The sequence below is a fragment of the Vipera berus genome, assembly GCF_964194415.1.
Source record: "Vipera berus genome assembly, chromosome: 1".
Taxonomy (NCBI): domain Eukaryota; kingdom Metazoa; phylum Chordata; class Lepidosauria; order Squamata; family Viperidae; genus Vipera; species Vipera berus.
In genome coordinates this window covers 8,685,140-8,700,662 of record NC_138202.1, presented here as the reverse complement: position 1 = coordinate 8,700,662, position 15,523 = coordinate 8,685,140, and the positions used below count along the sequence as shown (strand labels likewise).

General features: G+C 49.0%; 1 protein-coding gene across 1 annotated transcript in view; it reads right to left on the bottom strand.

Moving 5' to 3' along the window:
- CDC34 (cell division cycle 34, ubiquitin conjugating enzyme) overlaps positions 1-15,523 on the bottom strand; it is a 35,979-nt gene continuing 20,456 nt past the window's right edge. Inside the window, exons 2-5 of the mRNA XM_081321498.1 lie at positions 13,123-13,209; positions 9,725-9,822; positions 8,172-8,306; positions 1-757 (exon numbers count right to left, since the gene is read on the bottom strand). Coding sequence (XP_081177624.1) covers positions 547-757; positions 8,172-8,306; positions 9,725-9,822; positions 13,123-13,209 — 531 coding nt within the window. The 3' untranslated portion in view covers positions 1-546. The remainder of the gene's footprint in view (positions 758-8,171; positions 8,307-9,724; positions 9,823-13,122; positions 13,210-15,523) is intronic.

Sequence of the window (15,523 nt, the reverse complement as noted above, 5' to 3'; positions counted from 1 at the left end):
GGGGGGGGGGTTTGGCCAGTTAAAAGGAAAAAAAACAACCCACATCGCAACAGCCGTTCCAAACCTCGAACTCGGTTCCTGCCTCCTGAAGGGACCGTCCACCTCTTTCCCGTCGGGCCCCGAACACCCCACCCCGTCCGTCAGACGGCCGGAGCAACAGCTCAGGATGAACCAGGAGTCGCTTCCATCCGTCCAAATCCTCCCCGAATAAAAGGAAATTAAAAAGAAAAAAAAGAAAGAAAAGAAAAACAAAGTCGAAGCCCAAAACACACACACAGCAACTGAAGCCCCCCGGGAGATCTCCCCCCCCTCCCCTCCCCCTCCCCGGTCAAGCAGAAGCCGAGTGTTCCTTTTGAGGTAGAGTTTTTGATTTCTTTCGTCTCGGGGCCGAACGGGGGTTCCAGGTCTCAGCCGGTTGCGTCCTGGGTTCAAGTATGAGTCAGGTAATTTATTGCTACTATCAGGTGCAGCAGCAGGAGGCAGCGGTGGAGGGAGGGGGGCCAGGAAGGGGAGGGCACGGAGGAAGGGGGACAGGGGAATCCCTCGTCAAGACTCCTCGTTGCCGGAGTCGTCCTCGTCCCCGTAGCAGCTTTCCACCTCGTCGTCCATTTCGTCGTCTTCGTAGTAGTCGTCGTAGAACAGGTCGGAGCCTTCGTCCGGGGCGGGCGTCTTGGTCTTGACGCAATACTCCGCTAGCGTGGTGGGGACTTTGACGCCATCCCTTTCGGCATCCACCTTGGTTCCCAGGACTTGTTTCCTGGAAAGAGAGAAGTTCATTTATACAGCCCTGGTGGCAGAGTGGTTAGCGTGCAGCACGGGGAAATCCTCGACTGACAGCGGTTTGTTGGGTGACCGAAGTTACAACGGCGCTGAAGAAAAAGGGACCGTTTTTCAGACATATCACCATTGCCCCTTCCCCATGGTCACGTGATCAAAACTTGGTTGCTTGGCCACTGACTCGCATTTATGACTTTTGCGGCGTCCCGGGGTCATGCGATCCCATTTTGAGGCCTTCTGTCAAGCAAAGTCAACTTGGTTGCTGTTCTAACAACTGCAGCGATTCGTTTAGCAAATGTCGCAAGAAAAACCGTAAAATGGGGCAAAACTCAGCTAACAAGTGTCTCACTCAGCAACATAAATTCTGGCCTCGACGGCGGTCGTACATCAAGGACTACCTGTGTGGCAAGCTAACTCTGCATTTCTACTGGCCAGGAGTTCAATCCTCAAGGATTGACTCAAGGTTGACTCAACCTTCCATCCTTCCGAGGTTGGTAAAATGAGGATCCAGATTGTTTTCGGGGGGGGGGGGGGTTGAACAAGATGCTGAACCAGTAAACTGCTCAGAGAGGGCTGCAGAGCACTGTGAAGTGGTAAAGCCTTGGTGGAGCAGTGGGCTAATGCCTCCTTAAGTAACACCAGCTGCCTGCAATTAGTGCAGGTTCGAGTCCCACCAGGCTCAAGGTTGACTCAGCCTTCCATCCTTCCGAGGTAGGTAAAATGAGGACCCAGATTGTTGGGGGCAATTAAGCTGACTTTGTAATAATGCCGCTTGGGGTGTGTGTGAAAGCCCTAATAAGCAGGCATATACATAGAATGAAGGCTACTGCTAAGCTTGTAAGCCGCCCTGAGTCTTCGGAGAAGGGCGGGATATAAATGGAATTAAAATAAATAAATAAATAAAAATATATAAGCGGTATGTAATACAAATGCTATTCATTTGTGCCAGGTTAGCGAAGCCGTGATGCTCCAATGGAAGAAGGCGGCAGGTCACCTGGCTTGCCTTTCCACCCTAAGCATCGTGGCCTGTGGTGGAATCGGCCACTGAAGCCGGGGGTGGCGTTATTTATTTATTTATTTATTTATTTATTTGTTTTTATAAACCGCCCTTCTCCCGAGGGACTCGGGGCGGTGTACAGAGTAAGGTAGGCAAACATAATGAAACAGTACTGAAAAACAATAAACAAACAAACTGGGACCCCAATTAGAGCTATCAAGCCAGGCCGGACTGCTGGAATAGGTAAGTCTTCAAGTCGCGCCGGAAGGTGCGGAGGTCGGGGGCCATCCGGATTTCAGTTGGTAAGCAGTTCCAGAGGGCTGGCGCACCCACTGAGAATGCCCTCCCCCTGGGGGCCACCAGTCGACATTCCTTGAGCGGTGGCACCCTGAGGAGGCTCTCTCTGTGGGAGCGCACAGGGCGGTGGGGTGTTGACATTGGCAGAAGGTGCTCCTGTAAGTAGTCCGGACCCATGCCATGTAGGGCTTTGTATGTCATTGTTAGCACCTTGAACTTCACCCGGAAGGCAACTGGAAGCCAGTGCAGCGCACGGAGGAGAGGTGTGATATGGGAGTATCGGGAGGCTCCCAGAAGTGTCCGTGCCGCTGCACTTTGCACCAGTTGAAGCTTCCGAGTGGATCTCAAGGGCAGCCCCATGTAGAGAGCGTTACAGTAGTCTAGGCGAGAGGTCACAAGGGCATGGGTGACTGTACGTAAGGCATCCAGGTCCAGATAAGGCCGTAGTTGGCGCACCAGTCGAACCCGGGAGAAGGCCCCCTTGGTCACAGCTCCTATGTGATCTTCCAGGGAGAGCTGTGAGTCTAGGAGGACACCCAGGTTGCGGGCCCTATCAACAGGGGGTAGTAACTCATCCCCGATGTTAAGGGATGGGATGCTCTGAGTAACCTGGCTTGCCGGTACGTACAGCCATTCAGTCTTGTCCGGGTTCAGTTGAAGCCTGTTCCTCCCCATCCATTCCCGGACCGCTTTCAGGCAGCGGGACATCACGTCGAGGGCATCACTGATGCTGTCTGGAGTTGAGATGAAAAGCTGGGTGTCATCAGCATACTGATGGTACCCTACTCCAAAGCTACGTATGATCTCACCCAGTGGTTTCATGTAGATGTTGAACAGGAGAGGCGAGAGGACCGACCCCTGAGGGACTCCGCAAACGAGAGGCCTCGGAGTCGACCTCTGTCCCCCTGCCAGCACCGACTGCGAGCGACCCTGGAGAAAGGAGGAGAACCAACGCAGAACCGTGCCTCCCACTCCCAGTCCCCTGAGGCGCCGCAGCAAGATACCATGGTCGATGGTATTGAAAGCCGCCGAAAGGTCTAATAAGACTAGGACAGAGGAATGTCTCCTGTCCCGGGCTCTCCAGAGATCATTCATCAGAGCGACCAATGCCGTCTCCGTGCTGTAGCCCGGCCTGAAGCCCGATTGGCACGGGTCTAGATAAACTGCTTCATCCAGGACCTGAGGAAGTTGGTGCGCCACCACGCTCTCAACAACCTTCGCAAGGAAGCGAAGATTGGAGACTGGACGAAAGTTATTCAATGAGGATGGGTCCAAGGTGGGCTTCTTGAGGAGAGGTCTCACCACCGCCTCCTTCAAGGCGGTGGGGAAGTGACCCTCACTCAGAGAAGCAGAGATGACCGCCAGGAACCAGCCTCGTGTCCCCTCTCGAGCCGCATAAGCCAGCCAGGAAGGGCACGGGTCCAGTAAGCATGTGGAGGAGCTCAACCTCCTCATAATCCTGTCCACTTCCTTAGGAGTCACAGGATCAAATTCCTCCCAGATGACGTCGACAAGACTGTCCATGTCTTGTTCTTCCAGCTCAGCCCAGTTGGAGTCCAGGCCGGTTCGAATCCGAGCAATTTTATCCAGCAGATATTGACCGAATTCCTCGGCTCGACCCTGCAAGGGTTCCTCCCTCACCTCTTGGTTCAGTAGGGAGCGAGTCACCCTGAACAAGGCAGCCGGGCGATTATCTGCGGACGCGATGAGGGTGGAAAAGTAGTTGGATTTTGCCACCCTTATCGCAGCGAGATAAGACCTGGTGAGGATTCTTAATCGCAATCGGTCGGATTCGGATCGACTGGATCTCCAACGGCTCTCTAGGCCCCGTCTCCGACGCTTCATCTCCCGGAGCTCCGCGGTGAACCATGGGGCTCGCTGGGATCTGCGCCGGGTCAGAGGCCGCATGGGTACAACTCGGTCCAGAGCCTCCGTGGCTGCCTTTTCCCAGGCTTCCACTAAGGCATCCGCCGAGCTGTGAGCAGGGAGTGCATGTGCGTCCCCAAGCGCTGCCTGGAACCTATCAGGGTCCATTAGGCGCCTAGGGCGGTACCATCTGGTTGGCACCGTGCACCCACGGCGGGGGGTGGCAAAGGGGAAGTCTAGCCGTAGGAGGTGATGATCGGTCCATGACAGGGGCGTAACAGTCGTGGCACCCCCACCGATATCATCACGCCACCGTCCAGACAAGAACACCAAGTCTGGGGTGTGGCCTCCCTCATGAGTCGGTCCAGAAATTATTTGCGACAGGTCCATGGCCGCCATGGAAGCCATGAACTCCCGAGCCAGTTCGGACGATCCTCCCAGGGACGGTAGGTTAAGAGAGTGGCTAGCATGGAATCCCTCTGAGGAGGAAGTGATGGAGAGGCCTTACCCTCCTTAAATCCCAGGAGCGCTTATCTGCTAGCGCAGAGAAGCCGGGGTTAGAATGCAGCATTGCAGGCCGACTCTGCCCACTGCCAGCAGTTCGATCCTGACAGGACTCAAGTTTGACCCAGCCTTCCATCCTTCCGAGGTTGGTAAAATGGGGACCCAGATTGTTGGGGGGGTCAATATGCTGGCCCTGAAACCGCTCAGAGAGGGCTGTAAAGCGGTATATAAGTCTATGTGCTCTTGCTATCTCTAGAGATGAACGTCAGGCGCAAGGAGTATGGTGGCTTTCGTGGTTAGGACGCTGGGTTGGAACCTGGCAAGCCCACGTTTGAGACCCCGAGTGCTGCCGTGGGACGTGGCGAGCTCCCGTCGTTCGCTGCAGTTCCTGCTGGGGACATGAAAGGAGCCCCTAATTGGGCATCAGGTGATGCTAATCTTTTCAACCCGCAAGTGCCTTGGCGCTTCGAGTGAAATGTCAGGTGGAAGAACAACATGGAAAGCTGATCAAAGGAGCTTCTTTATTGCTGCTATTTACAGAAATCTTGCCAGAGTTCACTAACTCCAACGATTTTTTGAGGGGGAAGAGGGGGGGGGAAGAACGGATCATGGATTCTATGCTAACCAGACTCTTAACTCATCTCTCTCTCTCTCTCTCTCTCACACACACACACACACACACGCACACACACACCACTTCCACTGCGATTCCACCAAACGGTCTCTGCTAAGATCCCACGATTAACTCTGCAACTGTTCAGAATTACAGAATAGCAGAATTGGAAGAGAACTTGGAGGTCTTTATGCCTTTTATTTATTTATTTTAATCCCATTTATATCCCGCCTTTCTCCGAAGACTCAGAGCGGCTTACAATCTAAGCACAAATCAAATGTGCTTTAGCAATAGCCTTCATTCTGTGTATATGCCTGCTTATTAGGGCTTTGCCCCCCCCCCCCAAGCAGCATTATTACAAAGTCAGCTTAATTGCCCCCAACAATCTGGGTCCTCATTTTACCTACCTCGGAAGGATGGAAGGCTGAGTCAACCTTGAGCCTGGTGGGACTCGAACCTGCACTAATTGCAGGCAGCTGGTGTTACTTAAGGAGGCATTAGCCCACTGCTCCACCAAGGCTCTTTTCAGACAAGTGGCTGTCCAGTCTCTTCTTAAAAACCTCCAGTGTTGGAGCACCCACGATTTCTGGAGGCAGGTTGTTCCACTGGTTAATTTTTCTCACTGTCAGGAAATTTCTCCTTAGTTCTAGCTTGGTTCTCTACTTGATTTAATTTCCATCCGTTGCTTCTTGTCCTGCTTTCAGGTGCTTTGGAGAATAGGTTGACCCCTCCCCCTCTTCTTCATGGCAGCCTCTTAGATCTTGGAAGACTGCTATCATGTCACTGTTAGTCCTTCTTTTCATTAAACAAGGCAACCTTGGCTCTTTTTATGACTCGTGGACTTCAACTCCCAGAATTCCTGAGCCAGCATGGCTCAGCTTGGAAACCTCTCCCTTTCCCCTCAGGATGGCTGGCTCAGGAATTCTGGGAGTTGAAGTCCACGAGTCATAAAAGAGCCAAGGTGGCCTACCCCTGAACTAGACATACCCAAGCCAGCAAGCAACCGTTCTTCGTATGTTTTAGCTTCCAGTCCCCTGATCATCTTTGTTGCTCTTCTCTGCACTCTTTCTAGAGTCTCAACATCCTTTTTTGTATCGTGGTGATCAAAATTGGATGCTGTACTCCTATGATGGTTACCACAAGGGTGGAATTGCAACCCCTCACCCCAGACAGTGAGCAAGGACTGAAACTCAGTTAAGTTGACCAGAAACCATGTCTGACCCAAAGTAACACCTGGGTCCCAGCTTGAAAAATCATCTGTATAATGTTGTGATTCAGGGTCAGCCTGTGGGTTCGGCAGTTGGGTCGGACGACTCAGAGGAGGAGGGGGGTGTTGAAGACCTTGCTGAGGGGGTTGAAGATCTTGCTGATGAGAGCCCTCAGCCAGGCCCCTCCCACTTGGTCACCACGGAGACCCAGCTGTGTGAGCCTGACAGCGTGGATGAAGATGACCCACAGCTGGCCCTGTTCAAGAACGCCCGACGCAGGAGGCAGTCAATTAGGAGTAAACAGAGGAAGGCAGTGGGGCTTCTCGGAAGGAGGCAGAGAGAAGCCACGCCCTGAACTCTATATAAGGGGAATGTCTGGGAGGGCTGGTTTGCTGAAGGCAACCGCTGGGATGGTTCATGTTTCTTAAAGCTCCTGTTTCTTGGTTCGTGTCTTGTTTGTTTTTGTAGCTATAAATTTGGCAGGCGTAATTCCAGCCTCTTGCCGTTTGTAAAGGGGTTGTCCCTGCCTTTTCTGCAGGGCCGGTAGCAGGCTGGTACAGAACATATAATTACTCTGGGGAGGCAAAAAAACAAGGGCTTGTGGTGATGGAACATCTTTCCTTAGTTGCAACGGGATGCAGATTGTCCTCAAGTTATGACTGCAATGAAATCTGCCCATCATAAGCCGTGATGGTTGTAAATGGGGTCACCCTCGTGACTGACCCAGTTTTATGACCTTTTTTTTTTGCAGTGGTCGTTACGCAAATGCTGCAATCGTTAAAAGAAACAACGGTTCGCTTCGGGGATGGTTTTGTTGAAAACAGGAAGTCGTGCCAGTTTTTGCAGAACGGTTATAAAATGCGTTCACAAGACTCTGGGATTTAAAAGTGGGCTGGCTGCCGGGCACTTGGACTCTCGCCATGTAATTGGGAGAGGTTTGACCGTCATAACTTTGATTTGAGTCATAAGTCAAAGACTACAAGAGCCATCCCCTTAACTTTCAAGTTGACAAAACAAGGCAACAAGGAGGTGGAAGGCTAGCGAAAAACCATCATGCTAAGCTGCAAATATTGGACATTTATGGTTTGTAATCCAGGGGTTTTTATCTAGCACCCTGCCAACCATGTCTCAGTCACCAAACCAGGATTAGCAAAAGACACACATACTGGGCTAGTATGCTCACACATACTGGGCTAGTATGTGTGAGCAGAGTCTCTCCAAGACAACTGTAGGGATGCGCAATGTACAACTGGTCCTCAATTTAGGACTGATCCTTTAGTGACTGTTCAAAGTTATGACGGACACCCTAAAACAGGGGTCTTCAAACTTGGCCCTTTTATGACTTGTGGACTTCCAACTCCCAGAATTCCACGCATGCCTGGGTGAGGAATTCTGGGAGTTGAAGTCCACAAGTCATAAAAGGGCCAAGTTTGAAGACCCCTGCCCTAAAGGATATTTACGCCCCACTGCTGAAATTCTGAAGACCCCCCCTCGTGGTCATGTGACTGCAGTTTGTGTGTGTGTGTGTGTGTGTGTGTGTGTGTGTGAGAGAGAGAGAGAGAGAGAGAGAGAGAGAGAGAGAGAGAGAGAGAGCAATGGGCCTGCACTGACAGCATCTTCTGATCAGGTCACTTGCTGAAAACCGGGATTTGCTTCTGGTTTTTTTTAGCAAAAATAACCAATGGCAAACAATGGTTCACTTAATGATTCGTTTAATCCCCGTGACGATTTGCATAACAACCACCACAAAAAAAAAGGTTAAAAAAAAACAACAGGTCAGTCACATGACTTATGCCCCTAATAGGCAAACCCATTGAGGTCATTAAGTCGAGAAGAACCTGTAATAACTGGAGGACTGAGAGAAGTCCAGTGTGACCAGTTCATCTCCCAAACTGGGCGGCCCACTAACCTGATGATGTCCGTGTATTCTTGATCCTTCCCTTTGCTTTCTTTCCACTTTCTGTACATCACCGAAGCGTCAACGTTTGCAGGAGAAAACGTGTTTGGTTCGTTGAGGAGCGAGATCACGCTAAGAAGAATTGTTCTGATAGGGAGAAACATTTTTTAAAAAACAGCGTATTAAAATAATGCCGCTTAATTTAAGTACAGGTAGTCCTTGGTTTAAGTGATGGTTTGAAGTCACGATGGACCACTCAAAAGTCACAGGTAATCCTCGACTTACCACAGCTCATTTAGTGACCGTTCAAAGTGACAATGACATTGAAAAAAGTGACTTGCGACTGTTTTCCACACTTACAACTCTTTGTAGCATCTCCGTATGGTCAAAATTCAGACAAGTGGCGACTGACTCATATTCATGACAGTGAACCAGGGTCACGTGATCCCCTTTTGTGACCTTTTGATCAAGCAAAGTCAACGGGGGAAGCCGGATTCACTTAACAACCGTGTTACTAACTGAACAGGTGCAGTGAGTCACTTAACAATGGGGGCAAGAAAGGTTCTAAAATGGGGCAAAAACTCAACTTTCACTTAGCAACATAAATTTTGGGCTCAGTTGTGGTCATAAATGGAGGACTACCTGTATACTTATCCATTTCTGAAGTTATGACAGCCATCTGTGAATGCTCCAACACTGGAAGTTTCTAAGAAGAAACTGGACAGCCATTTGTCTGAAATGGTATTGGGTTTCCTGCCTGAGCAGGGGGTTGGACTAGATGACCTCCAGGAACGCTTCCAACTTTTTTTAAAAAAATTATTATTATTATTATTAATCATCGCACAGCCAGCCAGATGTTCAGACTGGATTTGGCATTTTTGTCTACCTATCGAGTCCTTACCAAGGACATCTGGGATAGGCAGATGTGGATGTTTGATGGTATTACAGATATCGTCGCAGGATGGAAGCAGTTTATTTATTTTATTTATTTGTTAAATTTATATACCGCCCTATTCCCGAAGGACTCAGGGCGGTTCACAGGGCAGTTAAAACAGTAGAAAAAGAGAATAAAATGGAATTAAATTAGTACAAGCCCACAGGGATGCTACAAAGGTGTGAAAAACGGTTATAAGTCACTTTTTTCAGTGCCGTTGTAACTTTGAATGGTCACTAAATGAACTGTTGTTAAGTCTACGACTACCTGTATTAAACTAAAAGGAACTTAAACCAGGGAGGAAAAAACGTGGCCAGATCTTATAGAACTGTTTTTATTTCTGTAGTTGCATTCCAGCTACTAATTTCCCAGTTTCTTCAGCTAGACCAGGAGTAGGCCACCTTGGCTCTTTTATGACTCGTGGACTTCAACTCCCAGAATTCCTGAGCCAGCCATGCTGAGGAGAAAGGGAGAATTTCCAAGCTGAGCCGTGCTGGCTCAGGAATTCTGGGAGTTGAAGTCCACGAGTCATAAAAAGAGCCAAGATTGCCTACCCCTGAGCACAAACTGAGGGATCTGTTTTTAGGAAATATATTTAAATGTGGCTAAGAAGGAAGGAAGGAAAACTCACCTTACATTCTGAGTTGGGTTCCACCTTTCTGACGGTAACTCTCCGCTCTGTGGGTCATCCACTGGAGGATGTAGAATTGAAATGCAAACATCTCCGGTCTGGAATGTATAAATCATGTGTCTGCTTTGCACGCTGGCACACACACACAGGCTGAGTTCACACAACCTTCATTCAAAATCCAGATGATTTACCTCACGTGTAAACAAAGGATATGTTCACCGAACATACAGTGGTCAAGGAAATGTACCATACGAAGGCTTAAGGCAGAGATGAGGGACTACAGACCCCTTTATGACTTGTGGACTTCAACTCCCAGAATTCCTAAGCCAGCATGGAGAACGATAACCCCTTTACAACTTGTGGACTTCAACTCCCAGAATTCCTGAGCCAGCATGGAGAACGATAACCCCTTTATAACTTGTGGACTTCAACTCCCAGAATTCCTGAGCCAGCCATGTTGAAGTCCACAAGTCATTAAAGGGCCATAGTTCCCACCCCTGGCTTAAGGAGATAGACCAGGTTACACAGTTAATCCTTGACTTGTGATGGTTGCTTAGCAACCATTTGAAGTTATGACCAACCTAAAAATAGGGAGCCCTATGACCCAGATTTGGAGTGCCGGCAGACAGGCCTCTGTGGTCACATGACCAAACTTCAGGTGCTGGCAAAATGGCTTCATTTATGGCTGTCTGCAGTAATCCGCAGTCACGGGACCACTGCATTTTCATTATTGCTGTAGGTAGTCCTCAACTTATGACCACTAGTGATCCCAAAGCTTCTGTTGCTAAGCAAAACAGGCAAGTGAGTTTTGCCCCGTTTTACTGCCTTGCTTGGCACCGTTAAGTTAGTAACATTGCTATTATTAAGTGAGTCTGGCCTCCCCATTGACTTTGCTTGTCAGGAGGTCGCAAAAGGGGATCATATGACCCCGGGACACTGCGACCGTCATAAATAGGAGTCAGCGGCCAAGGGTCTGAATTTTGATCACGTGACCCTGGGGATGCTGCAATGGTTGTAAGTGTGAAAAATGGTCGTAAGTCACTTAGTGATTGTAACTTTAAATGATCACCAAATGAATGGTTGTAAGGTGAGGACTACCTGTATATCTACACTACTAAAAAAAAATCACCCTTTTCCCCCCATGTTGGCTCGATTCATTAATTAGAAAGCGTTTGTTTTCATTGAAGGTGAAAGGTGCTTTTTTCAAGAGCCAACTGTACTATTCTTGGTGTTTTTTTTTGAAGACGTTTCGCTTCTCATCCAAGAAGCTTCCTCAGTTCTGACTGAATGATGGAAGGATTTATATTCCTTGCAGTCATCCGGTCCTTAGCACTCCCTTCTGAGAGTTGCTGAGGACACTTTGAGGTTTATCTGTGCCCTCAGGGTCACCAGAGTAGAATAAATCTCCAAGTGGCCTCAATGATTCTCAGAGGGAGTGCTAACAAGCAGGTGACTGCAAGGAATATAAATCCTTCCATTCCCCGCCATTCGGTCAGAACTAAGGAAGCTTCTTGGATGAGAAGCGAAATGTCTTCAAAGAAAAAAAAAACCCAAGGAACTCCAGTTCCAGCTTGAAAAACAAACAAACACACCTTTGAGACTCGTTCATCACTGATTGCCCAGAACAGGGGTAGGCAACCTTGGCTCTTTTATGACTGGTGGACTTCAACTCCCAGAATTCCTGAGCCAGCCATGCTGAGGGGAAAGGGAGAGGTTTCCAAGCTGAGCCATTGCTGCCTCAGGAATTCTGGGAGTTGAAGTCCACGAGTCATCAAAGAGCCAAGGTTGCCCACCCCTGGCCCGGAACATTTTCAAGGCCATCTTCTCTAGGCTGGTGCCCTTCCCTGACAGCAGGAATCTGGAAGGTATCCAGTTGTACAAAATTTATTTTTATTTTTATTTATTTTAATTCCATTTATATCCCGCCCTTCTCCGAAGACTCAGGGCGGCTTACAAGCTTAGCAGTAGCCTTCATTCTATGTATATGCCTGCTTATTAGGGCTTTCACATCCCCCCCAAGCGGCATTATTACAAAGTCAGCTTATTGCCCCCAACAATCTGGGTCCTCATTTTACCTACCTCGGAAGGATGGAAGGCTGAGTCAACCTTGAGCCTGGTGGGACGCGAACCTGCACTAATTGCAGGCAGCTGGTGTTACTTAAGGAGGCATTAGCCCACTGCTCCACCAAGGATAAGCCTGCCGAGAGACCCTGCGTAGGATTCAGAATATAGAATAACAAGAGGTGGAAGGGACCTTTGGAGGTCCTCTAGTCCAACCCCCTTGCTCAAGCAGGAAACTCTATACCATTCTGGACAAATGGCTTTTCTTAACAAAAACCTCCAGTGATGGACCACCCGCAGCTTCTGAAGGCAAGCCATTCCGCGGATTAATTATTCTTCCTGCCAGGAAATTTCTTCTTATTTCTAGGTTGCTTATTTCCTTGATGAGTTTACATCCATTAGTTCTAGTCCTGCCTTCAGGTGCTTTGGAGAATAGGTTGATCCCCCCCTTCTTTGTGGCCGCCCCTCAAATATTGGAAGACTACTATTAAGTTACCCCTGGTCCTTTTTCTCACCATACTAGGGACATACTCGATTCTTGCAACTGTTTTGGCCTCCAGTCCCTTAATCATCTTTGTTGCTCTTCTCTGCATTCTTTCCAGAATCTCAACATCTTTTTTGATAATACCGTGGAGACCAAAACGGGATGCAGTATTCCAGGTGTGATCTTAAACAGTGCAGTACAAAGAGGGGCTAACGCTTAGCATGATCTTGATAGTAAAGCTCTGATGTTGCAGCCTAGGACCGACTGCACTGGGGTCGATCCTCCAGGACACGGAGCGACCGAATAAGGAAGACTGAAATGAACACCGAGAAGGTATTCCCGTCTGATGCTTGAGCATTGGGGAGCTAAAGAGACCGGGGTGCTTTATCCATTTTGCAAGAGAAGACCAGGGGTGACATCAGGGAACAGTTGCTGGAATTGGGTATGTCTAGTTTAATGAAGAGAAGGGTGAGGGGTGACATGATAGCAGTGTTCCAGTATCTCAGGGGCTGCCCCAAAGAAGAGGGAGTCAAGCTATTCTCCAAAGCACCTGAAGGCAGGACAAGAAACAATGGATGGAAACTAATCAAGGAGAGAAGCAACCTGGAACTCAGGAGAAATTTCCTGACAGTGAGAACAATTAACCAGTGGAACGACTTGCCTCCAGAAGCAGTGAATGCTCCAACACTGGAGTTTTTTAAGAAGAGACTCGACTGCCATTTGCCTCAAATGGTATAGGGTTTCCTGCCTGAGCAGGGGGTTGAACTAGATGACCTCCAAGGTCCCTTACAACTTATTATTATTATTATTAATTTGAAACAGGTTCACGTCCAGCCCTGGCCCAAGCACATACCTCATATATGTTGGGATGCCACATTTTGGTCAGGAATCGGAAGGCAGGCGGCGAATAAGGGTAATCAATGGGAAATCTGAGCCGAGCCTATGGAGAAAGAAGGGAGAGAGAGAGAAGGACTGAGTAGCAACACCAGGCATCCTAGCAACAATTTCTGCAGTGCCTTCCCTCTTCCTTCAATAAATCTCGCTAAAGACGACTCCGGGGGCTCCTTTGCTTTCTCTGAGCTTGGTTGTTTTTCTTGCGGACGTTTCATTACCCAACTAGGTAACATCATCAGGTCTAGCGGGCAGTGGGTTTTACTCTCAATTTATTCTCTAATGGTTTGCCCTGTCCCTGTTGGTGAGAGTGGTCTTGGTCGTTCTTTGGCAGTACGGCTCGCTTGCTCGGCAGTTCCTTGATTGGGATATTGTCTACTTCTTGATGGATGGTCTGATGCCAACCTTGGTGTTAATCTATGCTGAAATGGGTGTTGATTGCTGGTGTTTTGGTCTTAACATCAGACCAACCGTCAAGAATAAACCACACCCCAATCAAGGAACTGCCCGACAATAGTAAACAGCCCAACCAAAGAAACACCAACACCGACAGAGCAAGCCCCTAGAATGGCGTTTCTCAACCTGGGCAGTTTGAAGATGTGTGGACTCCGACTCCCAGAATTCTAACTGGCTGGGGAATTCTGGGAGTTGCAGTCCACGCATCTTCAAACTGCTACGGTTGAGAAACACTGCACTAGAATATAAAGTGAGAGCAAACCCCACTCTCTACTAGCACTGAGGATGTTACCTAGTTGGGTAACGAAACGTCTGCAAGAAAACCAACCCAGCTCAGAGAGCACCGAGGACTCCACAGTTCAACCCTGAGCTACAAATATTCTCCTTTAAAGACAACTCTGCGAGAACCAAGCTTGGAAAAGAATCCGGGTTGTTTTTAGGCAGATGCCACAGAGGTTGCTGGGAAGGGCAGAAGGATGGCTAGGAATGCGGGGTCAAAATCCATCCATCCATCCAGTCGTCTTGATCTCCGCTTTGCCTACCTCGCTGGGTGTTTGGGAGATGACAAAAAGCAGAGGAAGGACACAACTGCCTGCAGCACCGAACAATGGCCAAACTCAGCACCTTACGCCATGCTAGCTGAGGATGACGCACGAGAGAGCTTCCTGGGGCAAAAAAGTTGTGATGAGGCACACTAAATAAAGCAGAAATGATTTCTTTCTTTTTGACTGCAAATTGCTAAGAGTGTTGCTGAACTTGAGGTCACAAGATCCAATCTTCTCCTTCCTCAGCAACAAGGCACGAAAGCCAGGCATTTCAGCTCTTTGTTATTTTTATATACATTATTATTATTCCCCTTTATGGATTACTGCCTTGTCGCGGCGAAGGGGCTTGCGTAATTACTACTACTACTACTATTATTACTGTTATTATTATTTATAAATAACTCAAGGTAGCAATCCTACCCTAAATTTACTCCTTCCTCCTATTTCCCCCAGAACAACAATCCTGTCAGGTGGGTTGGGCTGAGAGAGAGAGGGGTTAGCCCAACGTACCCCAGCCAGCTTTCATACCTGGGGTGGGGGGGTGGGGGGGAAACTAGAACTCACCATCTCCTGGTGATTGGCCCAAAGTCACCCAGCTGGCTTTTGTGCCCAAGGCGGGACTAGAACTCAGAGTCTCTTAATGATTGGCCCAAAGTCCCCCAGCCAGCTTTCATGCCTAAGGGGGGGGGACTAGAACTCACTGTCTCCCGGTGATTGGCCCTGTCACCCAGTTGGCTTTTCTGTCTAAGGCGGGACTAGAACTCCCAGTCTCCTGGTGATTGGCCCAAAGCAACCCAATTGGCTTTCGTGCCTAAGGCAGGACTAGAAGTTATTATCTCTTAGTTTCTAGCCTGATGGTTTAATCACTAAAAGGTAAAGGTTCCCCTGCACATGTGTGCTAGTCGTTTCTGACTCTAGGGGCCGGTGCTCATCTCCGTTTCAAAGCCGAAGAGCCAGCGCTTGTCCGAGGACGTCTCCGTGGTCATGTGGCTGGCATGACTAGATGCCAAAGGCGCACGGAACGCTGTTACCTTCCCACCGTAGAGGTCCCTATTTTTCTACTTGCAGCATTTTTACGTGCTTTCGAACTGCTAGGTTGGCAGAAGCTGGGACGAGTAACAGGCGCTCACTCTGTTACGCGGCACTCGGGATTCGACCCGCCAAACTGCCAACCTTCTGATCGACAAGCTCAGCGTCCTAACCCACTGAGCCACCGCGTCCCTAGACTGACTAAATTGGCTTCTACAATCTTCTACAGTCCCTGTGAAGTTAAAATGGGGGGAAATACCCACAACTATTAAGCGTTACATGCTTCAGTGAAGGTGACATGTTATCATCCTTATGCTTTAGATCAGAGATCCC